General features: G+C 34.5%; 1 protein-coding gene and 1 long non-coding RNA gene across 3 annotated transcripts in view; both read right to left on the reverse strand.

The window, feature by feature from the left end:
- Positions 1 to 8,983, reverse strand: part of LOC127868891 (uncharacterized) — a 49,922-nt gene extending 40,939 nt beyond the window's left edge. The window contains exon 1 of the long non-coding RNA XR_008044298.1: positions 7,709 to 8,983. This is a non-coding gene — a long non-coding RNA (uncharacterized LOC127868891). The remainder of the gene's footprint in view (positions 1 to 7,708) is intronic.
- Positions 8,984 to 10,479: 1,496 nt separating this feature from the next.
- On the reverse strand, positions 10,480 to 16,787 carry LOC127865299 (uncharacterized). 2 transcript variants are annotated; one of them, XR_008042579.1, is made up of 3 exons: positions 16,671 to 16,787; positions 11,246 to 11,383; positions 10,480 to 10,881 (listed from the first exon to the last, which is right to left on the reverse strand). XR_008042579.1 is itself a non-coding variant. In XM_052405304.1 (3 exons), the coding sequence occupies exons 1-3, from the start codon at positions 16,708 to 16,710 to the stop codon at positions 10,789 to 10,791; spliced, it is 303 nt and encodes a 100-aa protein (XP_052261264.1). In that variant the 5' UTR covers positions 16,711 to 16,787; the 3' UTR covers positions 10,480 to 10,788. The 2 variants fall into 2 exon arrangements, 1 of the variants encoding a protein (XP_052261264.1); XM_052405304.1 differs by having other exon boundaries at positions 10,480 to 10,913.
- Between the last annotated feature and the right edge of the window lie 2,102 nt (positions 16,788 to 18,889).

An 18,889-nucleotide genomic window follows, 5' to 3' on the forward strand; every position in this document is an offset into this window, starting at 1 on the left:
AATGATTGAGATAACATACTCTTGGTAACGACCGATCAGAATACATCCAGTTTGAAAAGCATTTAAATGCACGATCCTATTCATATTCATATCATACAGGGTCATGACAGTTTTTTCTGGATCCGTCGTCGAATACATACGTTAACCAAATTACTAGCATTCTGATTGTCTAGCTATGTCGTTACCAAGACCGACTTGTTTCGTTAAAACGACTTGTTATGTCATTGCAACGATTATTTTATTTCTGTATCAAGACTTTTAATATCGTTACCATGATTTAGCTATGTTTTTCCTGCGACTAACTAACTCATTTTTTTAGCAAGATATATTGTTCTCACGACATAAACAGTCGTAAGAATAATATACTGAGGCATGCTAATAATGTGCCGATGCACAAGATGATACAGAGAACGCTTAATTCGTTGGTGGAGTAAATTGTAAGTTTTGTGTAACCTTTTATTATCAACAACTTTTCAACAATTGCCATTAGATATATAATTGCCCTAGTTTGAGCGCAGCGAATAAGAGGACAATGATGTTCCATGGCATAAGGAAGTCTCCGGTAGGGGTTGCTCAGTGTATTGTATTGGCGGGTAAGTATGCTCATGGAATATTCATTCAGCTTTGCGTAACTGACCAGTAAATATGTTTATTTGTTTATTGTCAACTTCCGCATGTGTATTTGGGAAACATCGCGGATAAAATTGATAAGTAAATTTACTTTTTAGTGAATTTAAAACATGAAAGAAGAGTTTAGGGGGTCAACTTTTAGTGCTCAAGAGGAGGTCAAACTCTTCAAGAAAGAAAAGGACGTTGCGCGGCATTTTAAATGTAACAGAGTGCAGTTGTATTTTAATGAGGACATTGCAGACAGTATCCAACAAATAGACTGGAGTATTTAGCATGGCAAACCGGACTACTGCCTTGAGTTGGTAGCGGACGCGTAAACCAAAATAAAGAAACGCAATGAACTGATACGAATTGCAGACACGTCCAAGGACGGTTGGGATACATCGAAGTTGTACGAGTCCAGCCCTGGCAAGCGACAGCGAGGACGAGGGAAAGATTAACCGGGATGAGAATAAAGCATTAAAGAAGTAGAAAAACGCAAAAAAGGATGTCGTCTCTGATGGCGTCATCAGAGAAGTTTTTCCACCCGTATGCTGCTGCTCCCATGCGGAGATTCTATGGTGATGGTCGCGATGGCCTTTTTTGAGAAAGCAGACCGTTCGACAACGGCGGACACAGTAAGGCGAGTGCAACAGGTCCCGGAAGATGTGAAGGCTGCTGAGAATTTTCGCACTTCCGGCAACACTGCCCATACGTTCCGAGAGGTCAAAACAGTTAAACATCCACTTCCGGTTCCGGATGCTAGCAGCTGTCAAGGGCGAGCAGTTAGAGACATTGAAAGATTATTATATAAATAATTATACTAAATTTACCAAAGACTATTTTGAATATGAGCAATGTGACCAAGACATTATTGTGCGGGGACGACTACGTGACAATATCGAATTTTGGGAAAGTATTGGAGCATATGATTATGTTTTTGATGTTATTAAATTTGGTTATAAAATTTCATTTTACAAAAAGTCACATAGGCAGTTATTGAACAATAATAGATCTGCTTTCAGTAATACTGAGTTTGTGTTTGAGGCCAATCAAACTTTGTTAGATCGAAATTTAATTGAAAGTTGCGAGGAACCGCCAAATGTTGTTAATCCGATGACAATTAAAAAAAAGGTGATGGATTTTTTTTAAGATTTAAAAGCCGTAAACAAACATGTATATAAACAAAGTGTTTAATTTGAAGATTTTAAAGTGGCTTTGTAATTTCTTACAAAAATGATTGTTCTTTGTGAAATTTGACATTACAAGCGCATATCATTGTATTGTATTGAAATTATCAAAGCACATTGCGATTTTTTAGGATTTTCATGAAAGGAACAGACTGCAAGGTCCGCTACATCCGGTTTCTACTTCTTCCGTTTTGATGAAGTACTGCTTTTTGGATATTTACCAAGATTTGTCGCCCTTTGATCAAAACATGGCATAGCTAGAGAAAATCCGTACTTGATGTTTCTTGATGACGGACTTTGCTGTTCACATTCATACGAAAACACTTTGGTTTAAGGAACTCAAATAAAACACGATTCAGATTCGCGTAATTAAGGTTTTATTCGAAAAGCAGACAAAATGCATTTGGATTCCAGTTCAATTCGTACAATTTGTGGGAGCTGTGCTTGATTTTTTCAACGGTGAGATTCAGATAACCGCGCAAGTAAGTAAGGAAATATGTACATGCTTTTCATTGATTGAAGAATTTATTTTACTTATGTCAATTTCCGTGAGAAAAATTGCATGTGTTGTTGGTTAAATCATATCAATGTCAATTGTTCTTGGAAAATATCGCTCAACTTAAGACCAGGCACTTGGTTCCGATAGGAATTCAGTAAGTTCGTGGAATTCTATGATACAAATAACAATTTCCGTTCTCTACAACATGAGTTTCGCAGACAGAAATTGAACATACATTTCAAAATGTCCATGTTTTTTTCGAAATATGATTGAAGCCTTTGACGGACCATTTATACCTATAATCGCCCCTTAGGTAGATGATCATTTGTATGAAAGATTTCCATGCGCTCAATGTACCGTGCATACATGGCGCTAACAGCATGATTTGAACATTCTGGCACGTCGCCCGCTTTCCATTTACGACGCATTAAACTATAGCGTCTGAAAGATTAATAAAAACAAAAATCATTTTTATATCTCACATCTTTAATTTAATATTAAGTATGTTGTCGCTAAGTGTTGTTTTACATAAAAAAAAACAACCGCTTGCTAAGCATAGTTATAATGTTCGTTTTGACTTTGAGTGTAAAACTGGTGTTTCTGTTTAAAATTTCTAATTTATAATAATTTCTAATAATTCTAATTTCTAATTTTAGAGATTCACATTAGTTTCACATTCCACTCTAGCTCTTTATGGCTGTTACCAATCTATCAATAGTTTCCCATTTGATTTTTAAAGAGTTAAGTGAGAACATTTCGTAGAAGTTTTGGAACCGACCTGGGGTCCACACATTATTCAGCCTCAGGCGCGGAAGAACCTCGTAAAGTTCAAAATACTCACACACTCACAAACTGTTTTGGTTGCTCAACTTAATTAGATTTAAACTGCTAACTCGATTGAATGTACTATGTTTTCTATTAACACATAGAAAGGACAGAATACGTTTCAAAAACAATACAGAAACTTCGTAATTAAGTGAAGACTAAGATTTTGTCTCACAATTGTGTATATGCCCGTGTATCAGTTTAAGTAAACAGCATAGACACTTAACCACCCCCCCGTCACAAATTAGAGATAAAAAAACAGCTCAAGCAGTGTTTTGTAAAAATAACACTGTTTGTTTCAAAACAAGTATGTTTAATTGAACAATTTAAGTGATATCTTACAAAACTTTGTGTTATTTGAGAGATTTTAATGCGTTACCTTAAGGCATACAATTAAATGATCGTTTTTCCTATGTGTTGTAAACAATACTATTATGAGTTAGTGCAATGTATATTCTAATTACATGCATTGTACATGCACTTATCAGTATGAAAACAAATCCGTGTATCCGTGAACAAAACAAGTTTTAAAAGGCTAAATTATTTTAAAATATATCAAGATGCATTTTTTCTTCAGATTGTGATTTTCCCCGCCACTTTTCGTTTCTTGTATATCACAATTATAGACCATATTCACATAAGATAAAACGTATGTCATTGCATTTTTTATAAGTCTCTTTGTGGTTTGTATATGCAGTTTCGATGTTAATTACATCCAAATAGCTTTTCAGGTAAATGTTGACACATGTCCTTGGCAAAAACTACACGTTTTTTGTACCGAATTGACAAGTATTTATTCATTTTGTCATTACATTCCTCAAAATAGTTACTTGTTTTTAAAGACAAAATGTTATAAATTGCTTAAATAAAAAAATCTAACCAAAATGGTCGAAATAAGATGTTGTTTATGCCATTTGTGAAAACTCAGAACTTCAAAGGTTTAGGGGCAGCCATCTTGACCGTGATCTTGGATTTGGACATTATATGATCAATAAGTTTCGTGGGAACAAAAATAATCTTTTACCCAAGACATTGTAGATTATCATCAAAATTTTCAAATAAAACCTTAGAATCAATGCAGCGTAAAACCCTGTTTCTACTATTCTACAAGAGCTCAATGTGAGAGATTTTTGCCCTTTGTTGATAAATTATTTATCTTTATTTTATCACTATTAAAATTAAGAGAATTGTTTTGTTGTTGTTTTTAAACCATGTGAATGCACTTAAAACTATATTACAAAACCACATCCAAATACACATACACATAATGTTAACAAAAACTAGAACATCTCAAAATATATCAATATGCTCATTTCTCCTTCATATTTGCCATTTACCCCACCAACTTTTCTTGTCTTATATATCACCATTATTGATCATATTCACTTGAAATATTGCATTATTATATTCCTTAGTCCCATAGGTGTGTATAAATATAGTAAGGTTGATAATTGTATCTTAACTGTATTTTAGGTATAAATTGAAACATGTCATAAGCAAACAAACATTTTTGTGTACCGTTATTTTCATTGATGTAGTCATTTTTTCATTACTTGTATAATATTTCCCCAAAAGCTTAATTGTTTAATAAAAATTATATATTCTAAATTGTTTAAATTTAAAAGCTCACCAAAGTCATCAAAATTATATGTTGTTTGTGTCATTTTCGAAACAAAGGTATTGCCTAAGTTTTTGATCGGCCATCTTGGCGGCCATCTTGGATTTAGACCTCTTGGGCACAAACAAATTCTTGAGAACACAAGACAAAAACTTGCCAGTCATGCACCGTGGACCTCCGTACCTACTACGATGTATTCATGTATGTAAATGTTATGGATCCTGTCTTCTCTCTAACAAAAAAAAACAACACACACACACAAACATGTGTACAGCTAAATCCAAAGAATCTGCTGAATGTATTTTGATACATTATAATATACAGTACATGTTTGTTTGTATTTGAAATCTTACTTTAGGCTAAATCATTCACTGAAACACAGCTCGTTTATTTGCTACTAATTTCACCTTTATTTGTTTGTAAACTTATAAATATGCTTTTGACCGTTATCTAACTTTATATGAAATCTTATTATTTCCTTATTCCTCTAGTTCTACCTGACAGACTGTTATGATGTTTATTGACCGCGTATTATAAATTTACAAGATAAGTATTGATGCAAAGCATCAAAGGGCGTCGGGAATTTCAGTGTAAAAGGCACTCAATGAAGTTACATGGAACCATTTTTTCTACTGGAAATATTAATATATTGGCCGATTATTTTAAACAAAATAGAAAAAGATACTGGTATAACCATTATCTATGATTTTGTGTTATAATTCCCAAATAACCATTATCTATGATGTTGTGTTATAACCTCCAAATAACCATTATCTATGATTCTGTGTTGTACCCCCCATATATTTCATAGTTCATTTTTTTTACATTGGTTTCCTTTTTTACGGGCATCCGTGTGCAGTTTTCATTTATGGAACAGAACTGTGTAGGTTTAAAAAATCTGCTTCATCTTGTAAGCGTAATTTCATATTTTTCTCAACTTCAAGGGGAGATGAATCTGAACGTATTCTTACGGTGCTCATGTACGATAGGGGTTGAGTACTCGTTGATATGAAAACACTGTAAAAGTTTTAATGTGTTTACGACCCCCCCCCCCACCATCTCACACATATATTTCATGGGCATAATAAAAACAAAAAATGGTTACAATAAAACAGCATATTTATTTAAACTAAAATGTCTACATCAAAACAAAAAGTTAACATAAGACACAAATAAAATAATTTGATTCTACTGGGGCTCGAACCTTGGGCCTCTCACATGTGAAGCGAGCGTGTAACCACTACTCTACGGAACCGCTTGAAAAATCACCTTCTAACTAAGATATTAATAAGCTATTAATAGTCGGTTTTAATGTAAACCCGGAAGTTTGAACGCTGGATAGTGAGCGGGGTTAAAGGTCCATACAAAAGGGTCCATTCCACTGGCAAGATACGGGTCAGGCCTGCGGCCTTCTATAGGTGGTTCTTAAAAAAACGCTGTAGGAGGACTTGATAGTAATGAGACTGGGGTGCTGTGATGGTGCTTATCATTTATAAGCGGCTGCTTCCTTTATCAAGACTCATTATTTCAATTAATAATACGTGTCGCGCTTCGCGCTCTATAGCGCCTTTATAAGTAACTAGGTGGTTGCTAGGATAGTGGAACAAAGAAGTTTTGTTTTTATACAAAACCAGAAAGTTTTACCGGTTCGCGTATTTGCCCAGTCCCTGTGATCTTTTATTATTGCCCAGTCCCTGTGATCAGTTATTAATTAAAAGAATTAGCTTTGCATTATTGGCAATAAATGTTGTAGTAAATGTAATAGGCACAAATGCAGTACTTATTTACACTAATTTACACAAAAAATCACCACTATGCAAGATATTCTAAAAACAAAAATATATACATTGATCCGTAAAATAACTTCTCCTCCCATAAGCGAAAAAAAAACGTATTACATACTAGTCGCCCCACTTCAGTGCGACGCCAATAATCATATATGATAATATTTTTCTTTCTTTTATTATAGTGACATGTGTTTACGTACAAGGTGTTGACAGACATATATACAATGCATAAAAAAACACCCGGCCTAATAGGCCTATAAGTCACCTTAACAACAGTGTAACATATAACGTGATCATTATTATACAAATGGACAAGAAAATATTTGAGCAACATGCTAAGTTCAATGAATAAATTAGAAATAATAAATTCAGGTTTATCTAAGTTAGATCAATATAAGAATAATTTCAGAAGTACTAAAATTATCCAATTAAGAAGGCTTATTTCCGAAAAATATGTAATACGTAGATTATACTTAGAAGTTCCTTTACAATATTATATTATTTTTAAGTTTAAAATGACACAACTGCATACAACAGATATTTTTACATATATAACATACTGCTTCTGATATAAAACGCATTAACAACAAATTTCGCACACTTTCTAGGATGACGTTTAACCAACACAATTAATTTATCTTTATTTGATTGACATGTAGTATATTCTTCAAAGTTCAAAATATTCCCAAATATAACTGATCTTGTGTTTTCAAAGAGAGCACATTCAACAAGAAAATGAGTTTCATCTTCGACCAGTCCACTATTACACAACCTACACCGTCTTTGCTCGGGGGCTTCGCCCACATACCTTCCGGTCTCGACCCTAAGTGGCATAATTCCGGTTCTGAATTGTGCAAATAAAGCGCGTTCATTTCTTTTTAAGTTCAGTGTAAGGTATTCTTCACAGACAAATTCTGTTTTGAAGGTTCTATATGTTCTTAACTTTGAAACATGTTCATAGTCTCTAGACCAAATTATTGAGTAAAACTGAGTCATGTTTTCTTTAGCTAAATCCATTGGAAAGGGACGTTTACGGTTATAATAATCCGTAAGGTTAGGACTAGCCACTACCGTTTTAAAATCACTGCACCAGTCATTGTTATTTGATGAACTGTAGTCCCTATCAAATGCTCGTTTGGTTAATCTATTTTCGTCAAGTTTTACAAGTCCGTTCCAAAACCTGATCATTGCAAGCCATCTACGATAAGTGCTCGGTAACCATCCAATTCCACCCAGTAGCGCTAATATAGGCGTAAATCCATGTACACCTAAAAAGTGTATATGTGTTCTATTGTATCTGTGATATTGAATTAAACCTCAAGCGCACTACGAATTGCACTGCACGGGATTGTCATTAGCCAGAGATTAGTATACTTATTATTTACTTATTATCACGTCATATTATAAAATTTACTTTTTTGTATTTTTCGTTTAACGATTCACATGAAAACGTGAACTCTGTAATATATGAGGATTGCATTTAGTTAACGTTTGAAACTTGTGCTATCGTTTTAATAAATTTGAGAATTAATATGCCGAATCTGATATTGAATCTTTAAGATTATTTCTGCGATGTTTTAATATAACTGTCTGCAGTCTTGTAGTATGAGAGTTTGTAGTTTTGTTTATGCGAATTAGTATGCGAAGTGATATTATTTTATTACTTTTTATTACTTACAGATTTTTGTAGCTGTGGTTGATGGCTTTATACTCCGATTTAAGAATTGTTTTATTTTCCAAATTATTGTACTATTGGAATAGTACCTCAACATAGTTCTGCATTAAGAACGGATATATATATTTAGACTAAGCTGAATGAAATATTGCTATTATATTAATTAAAATATTTTGGAGCAATATTTCTTAAGAATAAATGAAGGAACTGTTGTTTTCTATCAACCAATTAAGCTGTGAAAAACTTTGTTGAGAAATGTGCCATTTGGCATTAATAAAGCTTTAAGTATTACTTTAGCGGTCTTACTTATTGAGCTAAGACAAACTTTTTATCACACCACTCCCCCACAACGAAGTTAATGGAATATACTGGATTCACAGTGGAAATCCGTTATCTTTTGTGCGTCCGCCTGTCTTTTTTTCGGTCCGTCAATCTGTTCGTCCCTTTGTTTGTCCCTAAACGTAAATCTGTTCCACGAAGTTTACAGTGCACACAATTCATTCTTACAATCATTGCCCCATATGAATTGAAGTCGTACATATGCAATTAGTATTTTACAACGTACATATTGCTAACGATTGCTCCTTTTTTCAACTTATAATTTGTTTACAGGAATCTTACAACTTACGAAATGCGTCGTCGGAGATGTTCAATACTGTGATAAAATCTTGTTCATCTAGCAATTGTGAACACAACCCTTTGCAATCGTATTTCATAGTTCATTTAAGCCGCGTCATGCAAAAATGGGTCTAAATCTACGTAGTTCTGACCGGATAGCGCGGATGCGTACGCTTGGCTGGAACTGCGCTGGCCTCATAATTATGGTCTGAGTCTTGTTTTCGCCTGAAGCGGTTCATTTATCGTAGCTCGATTGCATATATTTGACTTATTAAGACTAAATAGAACATTTAGAAAATTGCCCTTTCTTTGCTAGAACGTGTGCGTTTGGTATCTTTAGAAAGACCTTCAATACAAAGCGGAGATCGAACCGTAATGCTTTAGGTAGCAAGACGGACATTATTGAGACGTCAATGAATTGGATAGTATGACACAAACACATTTAAATAGGGATAGCAACGAATATTCGAATATTCAAATATTCGAAAATTGGCCGAATATTCGATTTCGGAATTCATGTTCGAACATTCGATTTTTATTTTTTATGCAAAGAAAATATTAAAAAAATATATATATATATGCAGTCAGATCTTTTTGTTCATTGCAGACTTCTTTAGTGCATCCGCCTTTGTTTGCATGACATGTGCCATCAATTAATGAGATGATAATTGGCATACTGGAGGTATCAGGAGAGGGGTAGTGTCTTTATTAATTTTATCTGGCAGTTTGCACGGGTGTTAATTCACCCGGTTTAATCTATTGTCGAATACAATTGACATGTTATTCACAGCTCGGCGTCTCGCAATTAAGACAACCTGACTTGCGTTACCTTCAAATGGCCAATCAATTTAACTTTGATATCCATACATTAAATCCATGATTATCTAATCAAAATTTAATTGCTCAAATATAACCAATTACAATTGTTTGAATTACGTTGACGAGGATGTTGCGTAAATGAATGTAGTGATAGTATTCATTATTGAAGAGACGAAATGCATGTTAATATCTTTAATAGCGTAAAACGTTTTTGTGTGTACCCACTGCATGTAAATAATACTTAATTGATTGCTTGTTCATATATACATGTTGTCTAAATGTTGTATCGGTATGTTGTTGCTATGTTTTCTGCGTGTAAATTAAAAAACAACGTGTGCAGTAAGGTTGTTTTTGCAATTATTTTGAAGTTCAAAGGCGGAATACATAATTATATATTTTAAAATTCTTTCCAAGTTTTGACATCGTCGTAGCTCTGGAGTTCGATATAAAAAAAGGAGATAATAAAAGAACCCATATTATCTAAGGGAGGTAACCCAACATTGTATTGACATAAATCGGAATTACGGTATTATTTTTATCGGCAACGTGCCTAATATGTTATGAAAATAAAAAGAATTAAGCGAATAAATAGAACACAATAATCAAAATCGTTCTTAAAAATTAAAACTCTATCCCTTTTCCAAAGCTGCATATACAAAACGATTATAAGTGGTATGCGTGGCAATCAGGAACATTACTTTGCTCCGGACAGGCGTAAGTTCGGACATTTTAATGTAAGGCTTAAAATCGAATATTCGAATATATTCAAATACTGACAACCGAATATTCGAATATCATTTTCAGTATTCGTTGCCATCCCTACATTTAAATATTGCATATTTATTTATTTATTTATTTATTTCATTTGGTAAAAATATGAACATTACATAGTTACTACATAATGCAGACAACATAAAATATATTATAACAGCAATATACATAGTAAGCCATGGAATGCACACACAATACCAAGGATAACACAAAAGAGAGAAAAATTATTTTCACTTATTTCCATTAAGTATTTGCTTAGCGTGTGTTAAGGTGCATTGAAATAATGGACAAAATAAAAGAAAGTTGGTATTATTTTCAACAATATTTGTACCATGCAAAGGTTTTTGTCAAAACATAATATGTTGCATCACTCGGCGCTACAGCACGTACGAAGAGGGGCACGAGACTGCATCTTCCCCGCAGTAGACGAGCGTGCCGTTATTTTCCATCAGTGGGAGGTCGTTGGATGACTGGAAAGAGGTTTTCTTGATCAGTTTATGGACTGAATAAACAGCTATTTTTTCCTAGAGCTTGCACCAACGACCACAATAAAGAAGGCAATTTGTCCCGTACAGCAAAATACTACTAATATTTGCCTTACAATTTGTCCTTTACAAATACAGATACTATTAATATTTTTCTTATCGGTTCTTTACATGCACATAATTATACGCTCTATAAACACGATAAATAAAGAGACAAAATGCATGATAAACAGAAAGTGTTGGTCCGATAGAAGGCAAAATAAAAAAACTGCTGCCAAAGCATTGACCAAAACGGTGTATCTAGGTAAATTTCTCCGATGACAATCGGTTGTTGTGAATTACTACTTACGACAGCAGACGGCATATCTGTCATCTGGGGCGATCTCGCAGTAGTAAGAGTCAGGGCACCTCTCCCCGCCGCGTCCGCAGTAGAAATTCGGTAGAGGGGATCCAAAGGGACATTGGCCCCAGCACTTGCCGACCAGGACTACAAAGGGAAGAAACGGCCGCATACAGCAAAATTGTCCAATACCAGATTTAAATATTAAACCTTATACGTTAGTAATCCATTTAATCTTTACTCGTTCGACGAAGGCTGTACTTAAGCTAGCGAACTCCACTTGTTTAATTCTTAAAAAGTTCAAATGACGTTTTTTATAAATTAAATCAAGATATGATGATTTAGTTATTAGTTTAAGTTCAATGAAACGATTAAACATAACTGGCTTTCTTCGACAACAACTCAAACACACACATGCTTATACAAATGAATTTATCATGTGAAATATAAATTGCAACAATCGACTTGTTATAAATGCTCTCCAAAAGAAATATAATTGTTACATATGTATAAGGGAACACAATTGCCATAGACTTATAATATATTACAAAACGGATTGCGCATACATACACAGACTAAAATTGACCATAGCCCATTCTGCAATTATTAAAGACGGAGCTAACACATTTCAATCATGAGGAAAAAAAGATGAGCCGATGCTTTTATATTAAATGGGAAAATCGCATGATTTATCAATGAATGTAACACGCCGAAATACTATGTAAATGCAACACCTTCTCAGGCATGACTAATTTCCAGGTCAAGCAATATATACATTACAAATAAACTAGAAATGGCGCGGCAGAGGCCGACGCGTATCCCCACGCCGCATAGATGTTATATAAAAAGGCAATTTTGGGTGGGCAAGGCCTATGTTGGTGGGGCCCCGGGGTGGGTAATGTGGACATGGATGGTCGAGATAGACCGTGTTGTCATAAGAGATGTTCAGTATTAATTTGAATTCATTTGGTGAATAAATGAAAAAGTTATGTTAAAACAAAATTTTGGGTGGGCGTGGTCTATGTGTGCGGGGCGCCCCGGGGTGGTAATGGGGCCATGCATAGTTGACATTGACCGTATTGTCATAAGAAAAGTTCAGTTTCTATTAGAAGTGAATCGGTGTAGAAATGAAGAAGTTAATGTAAAATAACTTCAAAAAATGAGTGAAAATCTCTGACCCGGTCCCATCCCAACCCCATTACTTTTGACTCAGGGGTCAGATCAAAATTCCAAATAGTGCACTGTCGCACATATGCTCATAGCTACCATGTGTTTAAGTTTCAATGTTCTAGTGCTAATAGTGTAGAAGGAGATAGTGGTAAGGACGGACGGACGACGGAGACAACCACATAATCCCCCCGCTCCAATTTGGAGCGTGGTGATAATCAATGACAAAAAAGAATCAAAGTACTGACAGTACTGGTGTGAGGATGCTTTTGAAGAGGATGGATATAAAAGAATCAATATAAGTTTATCTACATCACCACAATTGTATATGTGGGTACGAAAATTTTGGGTACGAAACACAATATGGGTACGAAAATTTTGGGTACGAACAAATTATGCCCCCCAAAAAATTGGGGGTACGAAAAAAAAATGGGGTAGAAAAAAAATTGGGTACGAGAAAAAATTTGAGTAAGAAAAAAATGTGGGTACGAAAAAAAAATTCAGTACAAAAAAAATTAGGTACGAAAAAAAAAATTGGTTACGAAAAAAAAATTGGGTACGAAAAAAAAATTTGGTTCGAACAAAAATTTTGGTACGAAAAAAAATTGGGTACGAAAAAAAAATTAGGTACGAAAAAAAATTGGGAACGAAAAAAAATTGGGTACGAAAAATTTTGGGTACGAAAAATTTTGGGTACGAAATTTTTTTGGAGTACGGGGAAATTGGGATACGAAACAAAAATTCGGTACAAACAAAATTTGGGTACGCAAAATAATTGGGTACGAACAAAAATTGGATACGAAAAACTTTGGGTACGAAAATTTTTTGGGGATACGGGGAAGTGGTACCCGTGGACCTCTCGATAAATTTGAAAGAGGACGGGGACCAAGCTGCCTTTGCCTTTATCAATGGCCCTGGGGTCGGTAATGTGGACATGGATGGTCGAGATAGACCTTGTTGTCATAAGAGATGTTAAGTATTAATTTGAAGTCAATTGGTGAAGACATGAAGAAGTTATGTTAAAACAAAATTTTGGGTGGGCGTGGTCTATGTGGGCGGGGCGCCTCAGGGTTAGTAATGAGGCCATGCATAGTTGAGATTGACCTTATTGTCATAAGAGATGTTCAGTATCAATTTGAAGTAAATCGGTGTAGAAATGAAGAAGTTAATGTAAAATAACCTAATAAATTACTAGTAGTGAAAATCTCTGACCCGGCCCCACCCCAACCCCCATCGGCCACTATCTCCTCCTTCGCTATTAGCACTAGAACCTTGAAACTTACACACATGGTAGCTATGAGCATATTTGCGACGGTGCACTATTTGGAATTTTGATCTGACCCACGGGTCAAAAATTAGTAGCATGTGCGTCGCTTGGGGTGGAGCTGGGTCAGAGATTTTCACTTGTTTACCCCATTTTACACCCATAACTTTTGACCTAGAGGTCAGATCAAAATTGCAAATAGTGCACCGTCGCACAAATGCTCATAGCTACCATGTGTGTAAGTTTCAAGATTTTAGTGCTGATAGTGTAGGGGGAGAAAATGGCCAGGACGGAAGGACAGACGGCGGAGATTATCACAATATCCACACGATTTTAAACGCGTGGGGATGATTATGCAAAAAGAACACCCTTTAAACGTGGCACGTAGTAATTTATGCTGTGCGGATCTACAATTGATTTATCAAGTAAAAACGTTACATTTGCAAGTTCATGTTTTGGTTGCTGCTATCGATACACTGTTCACTCTACACAATCTTGGTTGCTGTTAATTTTTATATCGCTCACAACAAATAGTATTTTGATAATAACCCTTCTACATTATTTTTTTTTCATGAACAATCTTAAAATGTTTGTTGTATGGTGGAAGTATACGAGTTTAATCAAAATAAGAACATTAATCGAAAGAACACACGTAGCTGACGATTATAGGTTGAGTTTGGTGAGAAACAGTTCGTTAAATTTGAGAAACGTAAGCGTAAATAGTCAGTACAAACCGGTGTTTAAATCGAAGAAATACTTGTAAGGCATAATTTTAGTCTAATAACCCCCGACAGGAAGTTAGATGAACGGCACCATGATTAAACCCAGACGCATTTAAACTTCCGGCCTTGGGTTATTTGAAAGCAAGCATTATTTCTTAATTATCATTTGATTGGATGAATGAAATTAAAAGCAGTGCTAAAATTACTTGATGAAGATCTTTTTTACCACTGACGAAAATTAAAATAACTAAACCGCAATTGAATGACTTTATTATAATTAACATATGAAGTTATAGAATTTATTCACACCTCTACACCAATCCCAATTTTAATTAACTCTGTCAAAAAATTCTCAAAATTGTATCTTTAATTTTTTAAGTGTTGTTGTGGTTGAAAAAAACAACCACTGAATTATGTCATGTTACACCTTACTTTGTGTCAACCAGACATCGGTGTTCATCTCGACATACGTTACCGTAGGAACGCATATTGCTGTCAACTAAACCTTGGTATTGAACACCGTGCATTGCGTTCGATGTGTGTTATTTAGACAATAACACACGGCAGAGCTGGGCCGGACGTCTATCATCGGCCCGCTGCCGTCATAACTAAATTCACGGTAAAATAAGAGGCGAGATTGTACTAATATAGTTATCCTAACAAGAAATAATTATTGTGTGCAAATGTTCATGTCCAATTCGAGAATATCTGTGCAGTCTGCACAGGCTAATCATGGACGACACTTTCCGCCTAAATTGGATTTTTGCTAAGAGACTTCATTTGAACGAAAGACGTTATAAAAGTGCGTAAATGTCCCTGATTAGCCTGTGCGGACTGCACAAACTAATCTGGGACGACACTTTACGCACATGCATTATGCCCAGTTTTCTCAGAACGCGACTCATTTTATAATAACAATTAAAAACGCTTCTTCAGAATAATGCCGACAGCGCTAGACTTGACAACATGACTCAATTTGGCAATTAATGCACGCGCTATTAAACGAGCAATCCGTCTTATTCCACAACCCAGCGGTGCACTTATCGTTTTTCTTTTCATTTATCCCGTCAACGAAGTTAATTTAACATTAATTGCACGGCAACAGTCAGGTAAAACGTCTCCGCTTAAACGTACATTTAGATATACACAGTTGTGTAGACTTGCGGCTAGGGAAAACATTTGACAAAGGAAACTTTTAAAACAGGATTGTAAAGTATTTATAAAATAAAACATCGCATAACAAAATAGATATTGTATATCATCACCATTAATAAAGTAAAGGAATACTAGTGCCCGTCTTTAAAAAAGAACATGTAAACAATACGTTTAGTAAAAAGTTTTGTTACACAGCCGAAACTGTTCTATTACCCAAATCGTAAATGTTGGTAATTTAGTCAAGTTTATATAACAATATGTGTGTGCGATGTATTTTCGGATGGCGAGTTCTAAAATAAAACAGTACTTGATTACCTTGTTTTAACAAAGTATCACAGTTTAACATCGTTTGCAGAGTGAATAAAAAGTGACGAATAATTAAATACCTTTTTAATAAAAGTTTCTTTCGACTTTTTATTTCTTTAATTACATAAGGACAATTTAAATATAATTAAAACATACGAGTTATTTTCAACAAATGACACACATGATTATACTTGTTTGAACCCCATGTCATGTATATCCTATTACTTGAGATATGTTCCATATATTATTTTGGTTACACTTTAAAATTTGGTGGATAAATAAACATCGATAAATCTCCCACGAAAACTGATTTTTGCGCGACATTTGGAAAACTATTTTTGTCCTTTATGTATAATTTGAAAAGCAAAAGACCCTTTATGAATGGTTTATGTTTTCTTTAAGATATATCGTCAAACTAGCTATTAATATTTCATAATTTTAAGATTACAGTCATATCTTACAGTGTGTGTGCTTTAATGAAGTCAACTGTAATTAGTTGCTTTATCCGTTGAAAACAGACAAGCTTTGTTTTACTTTTAACACGCACGCATAATTTTGGGACCTTCGATCCTCTCAGTCAAGTGGTATCATTGTAAATCTGTACATTGTATCTACTATCAGATGTATTCACTCTGGAGACACTTCGTGTTTATGAATTTAATTTGACCCTACATTCTTATAAAAAACATCTCACAATACGTCATCATTTGTTAGGAATTTTTAACCCCGTCTGCGATTCACGTTTATAATCAGTATTTAATATTTAAAAAATATTTCGAAATCCTTACAAATTAATTGAATACCAGATAAAGTGACTTACGGACTGCGACAAGGCACGAGAAGACAACGCCGTTAATCATGGAGGGCGATAGCACGAATCTTGTGTTTAATGTTTCTTTGTACTTGCATAACGTGCTTTTATAACGTTCAAACTTAATTGGCCAATGAGCAATTGCATTGTATATATACATATAGACGTCTCACTGTTAATGATAACCAACGATGCAATTATATCCTGTTTGAATAAGGCAATTACAACTTGTAAACAACAAAAAAAAACACACACAAAACAAATCGCTTTGAGAAAACATTCGTGATTGATTGTCCGTACCATTAAGGAATGAAATACAGTTTTAGAACGCATTTCGAATATTGTGTAAAATATTTCTTACGACTTTAATAACGAGATTATATAAAAAAAACGTTCTCACTAAATGGCGGACGATGGACCGAATCTTGTGTTAAATGTTTTTTCAGCAGGCGCGTAGCTGTACGTAGGCAGTGTGGGCATGGCCTGCACATCATTTTGAAAAATCGAAAAAAATAAAACGCCCGAAATACAATAAAAATCGAAGGCTATTGGGGGTTACCTCTAGAGAATTTAAACATCAAATATTTTGGACATTAAACGTGTTTCAAACGAGTTTATATTTAAAACTAAGAAAGCAATTCAAGACATTTCAGAACCGATTCCATAATTTGCATTCAGCGAAATTGCAACGTGCAAACAACAAATCGCTTCGAGGGAACGTCCGTGAGTGTCCGTACCATCTGTCACATAGTACATAAGAAAGACCACTAACACGATTTTAATTCAGGCTTTAATCTGGTTTAAAATTATATCATTTTAGTTAAAGTTGTAAACTAATTCATCTACAAGTATGTAATAAAGCTGCCTAGTGTGTTGCATGGCGGATAACTTTTTATGCCCCCGGATCAAAATGCCTTAAAGTTTTGCGATAACTTTTGCAATATTGAAGACAGCAACTTAATATTTGGCATGCATGTGTATCTCATGAAGCTGCACATTTTAAGTGGTGAAAGGTCAAGGTCAATGTCATCCAAGGACAATGTGTTTCTGACAAGCACATCTCTTGTTAATTAGAGTTTTATGTAAGGTTGATGCATGTATGCGAGTGCCTTAAGGTTGGTTAATTACAAATCGTGATAAGATAACATAGTTAACTTTAATTTCATGACAAGCAGATGTTTTTTATCGCAATTTGTACTCGACTTGTAAATGCACAAATCTGTCAGTATAAATCATATTTACATTGTAATTTGTGGACACGTCCCTCTGCACACGCCCCGTCGATTTGCACACGTTACCGTCAATTGTTTCAATGTTTATTTACATATAAACTTAAGTATGGAAAGCAATATCTTGCACGATTGTCAAATTATAATTACTCTGTGACGGGCTGAGGAAGGAGGCAGTCCGAAGTCATGTGATTTTTAGTCACATGATCATGACATTCAAGATGGCGACGCGAATTAACGTGTCAATAAGATCCGCGAACACAGGACGTCGTGAAGATGTCAATAAAAGAATATTTAAAGTATTGTGTTTTTGGATGATTAGTTAAATGAAATTAAATGGACCAGACTCTTACGAAGATATGTAAGTGTACATTAAAACGCAATTATTGAAAAAAAAACGTTTAAATTGTTCAACTGCAGACATCAGCAACTAAATTCATTAGTAAAATGGTCTTACAAAACTAAAAGCGGTCCATGCATACTACAACGAATGCAAAAATGTGCAGCTGCCTCTTCAGCTGCTTGCACAAGAAAACTTGGACTCCAGAATAACATTACAATTCAGAACAGGTCAAGTATAGTATCATCTGTTCATGTTATGAATTAAAGATTATGTATTTTAATCGTGTGTAACTTATTGTGTTTCATAAATCTATGTCACCCAATAAATCTTAACACCAAATGTTGGAATGTAATATACAGTTGATTCTATGTGTACGGGCCACTTAACTTTTCAAAATTAAAAACCAGGCAGGAATAAGCAAATTACGAGTCTTAAAACATGTTTTTTTGTGTACGAAATCTCTTAATGATTGTTGTTATTTATTTAGTTAGTGATTATTGTTATACTGAAATGAAGTAATGTAACTGTAATATGACTAGTAACACACTGCTTTGAAGTAAAAAAAACACCTGAAATAATATCTTATATCAGTCTTCATTCATAATCATATGGGTATGGGTGTTTCATGTTATTGTTTTTCATCACATAATATTTAA

The sequence above is a fragment of the Dreissena polymorpha genome, chromosome 1 (genome assembly GCF_020536995.1).
Source record: "Dreissena polymorpha isolate Duluth1 chromosome 1, UMN_Dpol_1.0, whole genome shotgun sequence".
Lineage (NCBI taxonomy): Eukaryota > Metazoa > Mollusca > Bivalvia > Myida > Dreissenidae > Dreissena > Dreissena polymorpha.

Excerpts from the sequence above, each read along its gene's own strand:
- LOC127865299 (XM_052405304.1), bottom strand. The coding sequence starts at position 16,710 with ATGATTAACGGCGTTGTCTTCTCGTGCCTTGTCGCAGTCC. Across the intron at positions 11,384-16,670 it reads CTCGTGCCTTGTCGCAGTCC|TCCTGGTCGGCAAGTGCTGG; the intron begins GTAAGTCACTTT and ends TTCCCTTTGTAG. Across the intron at positions 10,914-11,245 it reads CAGATATGCCGTCTGCTGTC|TCCATAAACTGATCAAGAAA; the intron begins GTAAGTAGTAAT and ends CTGTTTATTCAG.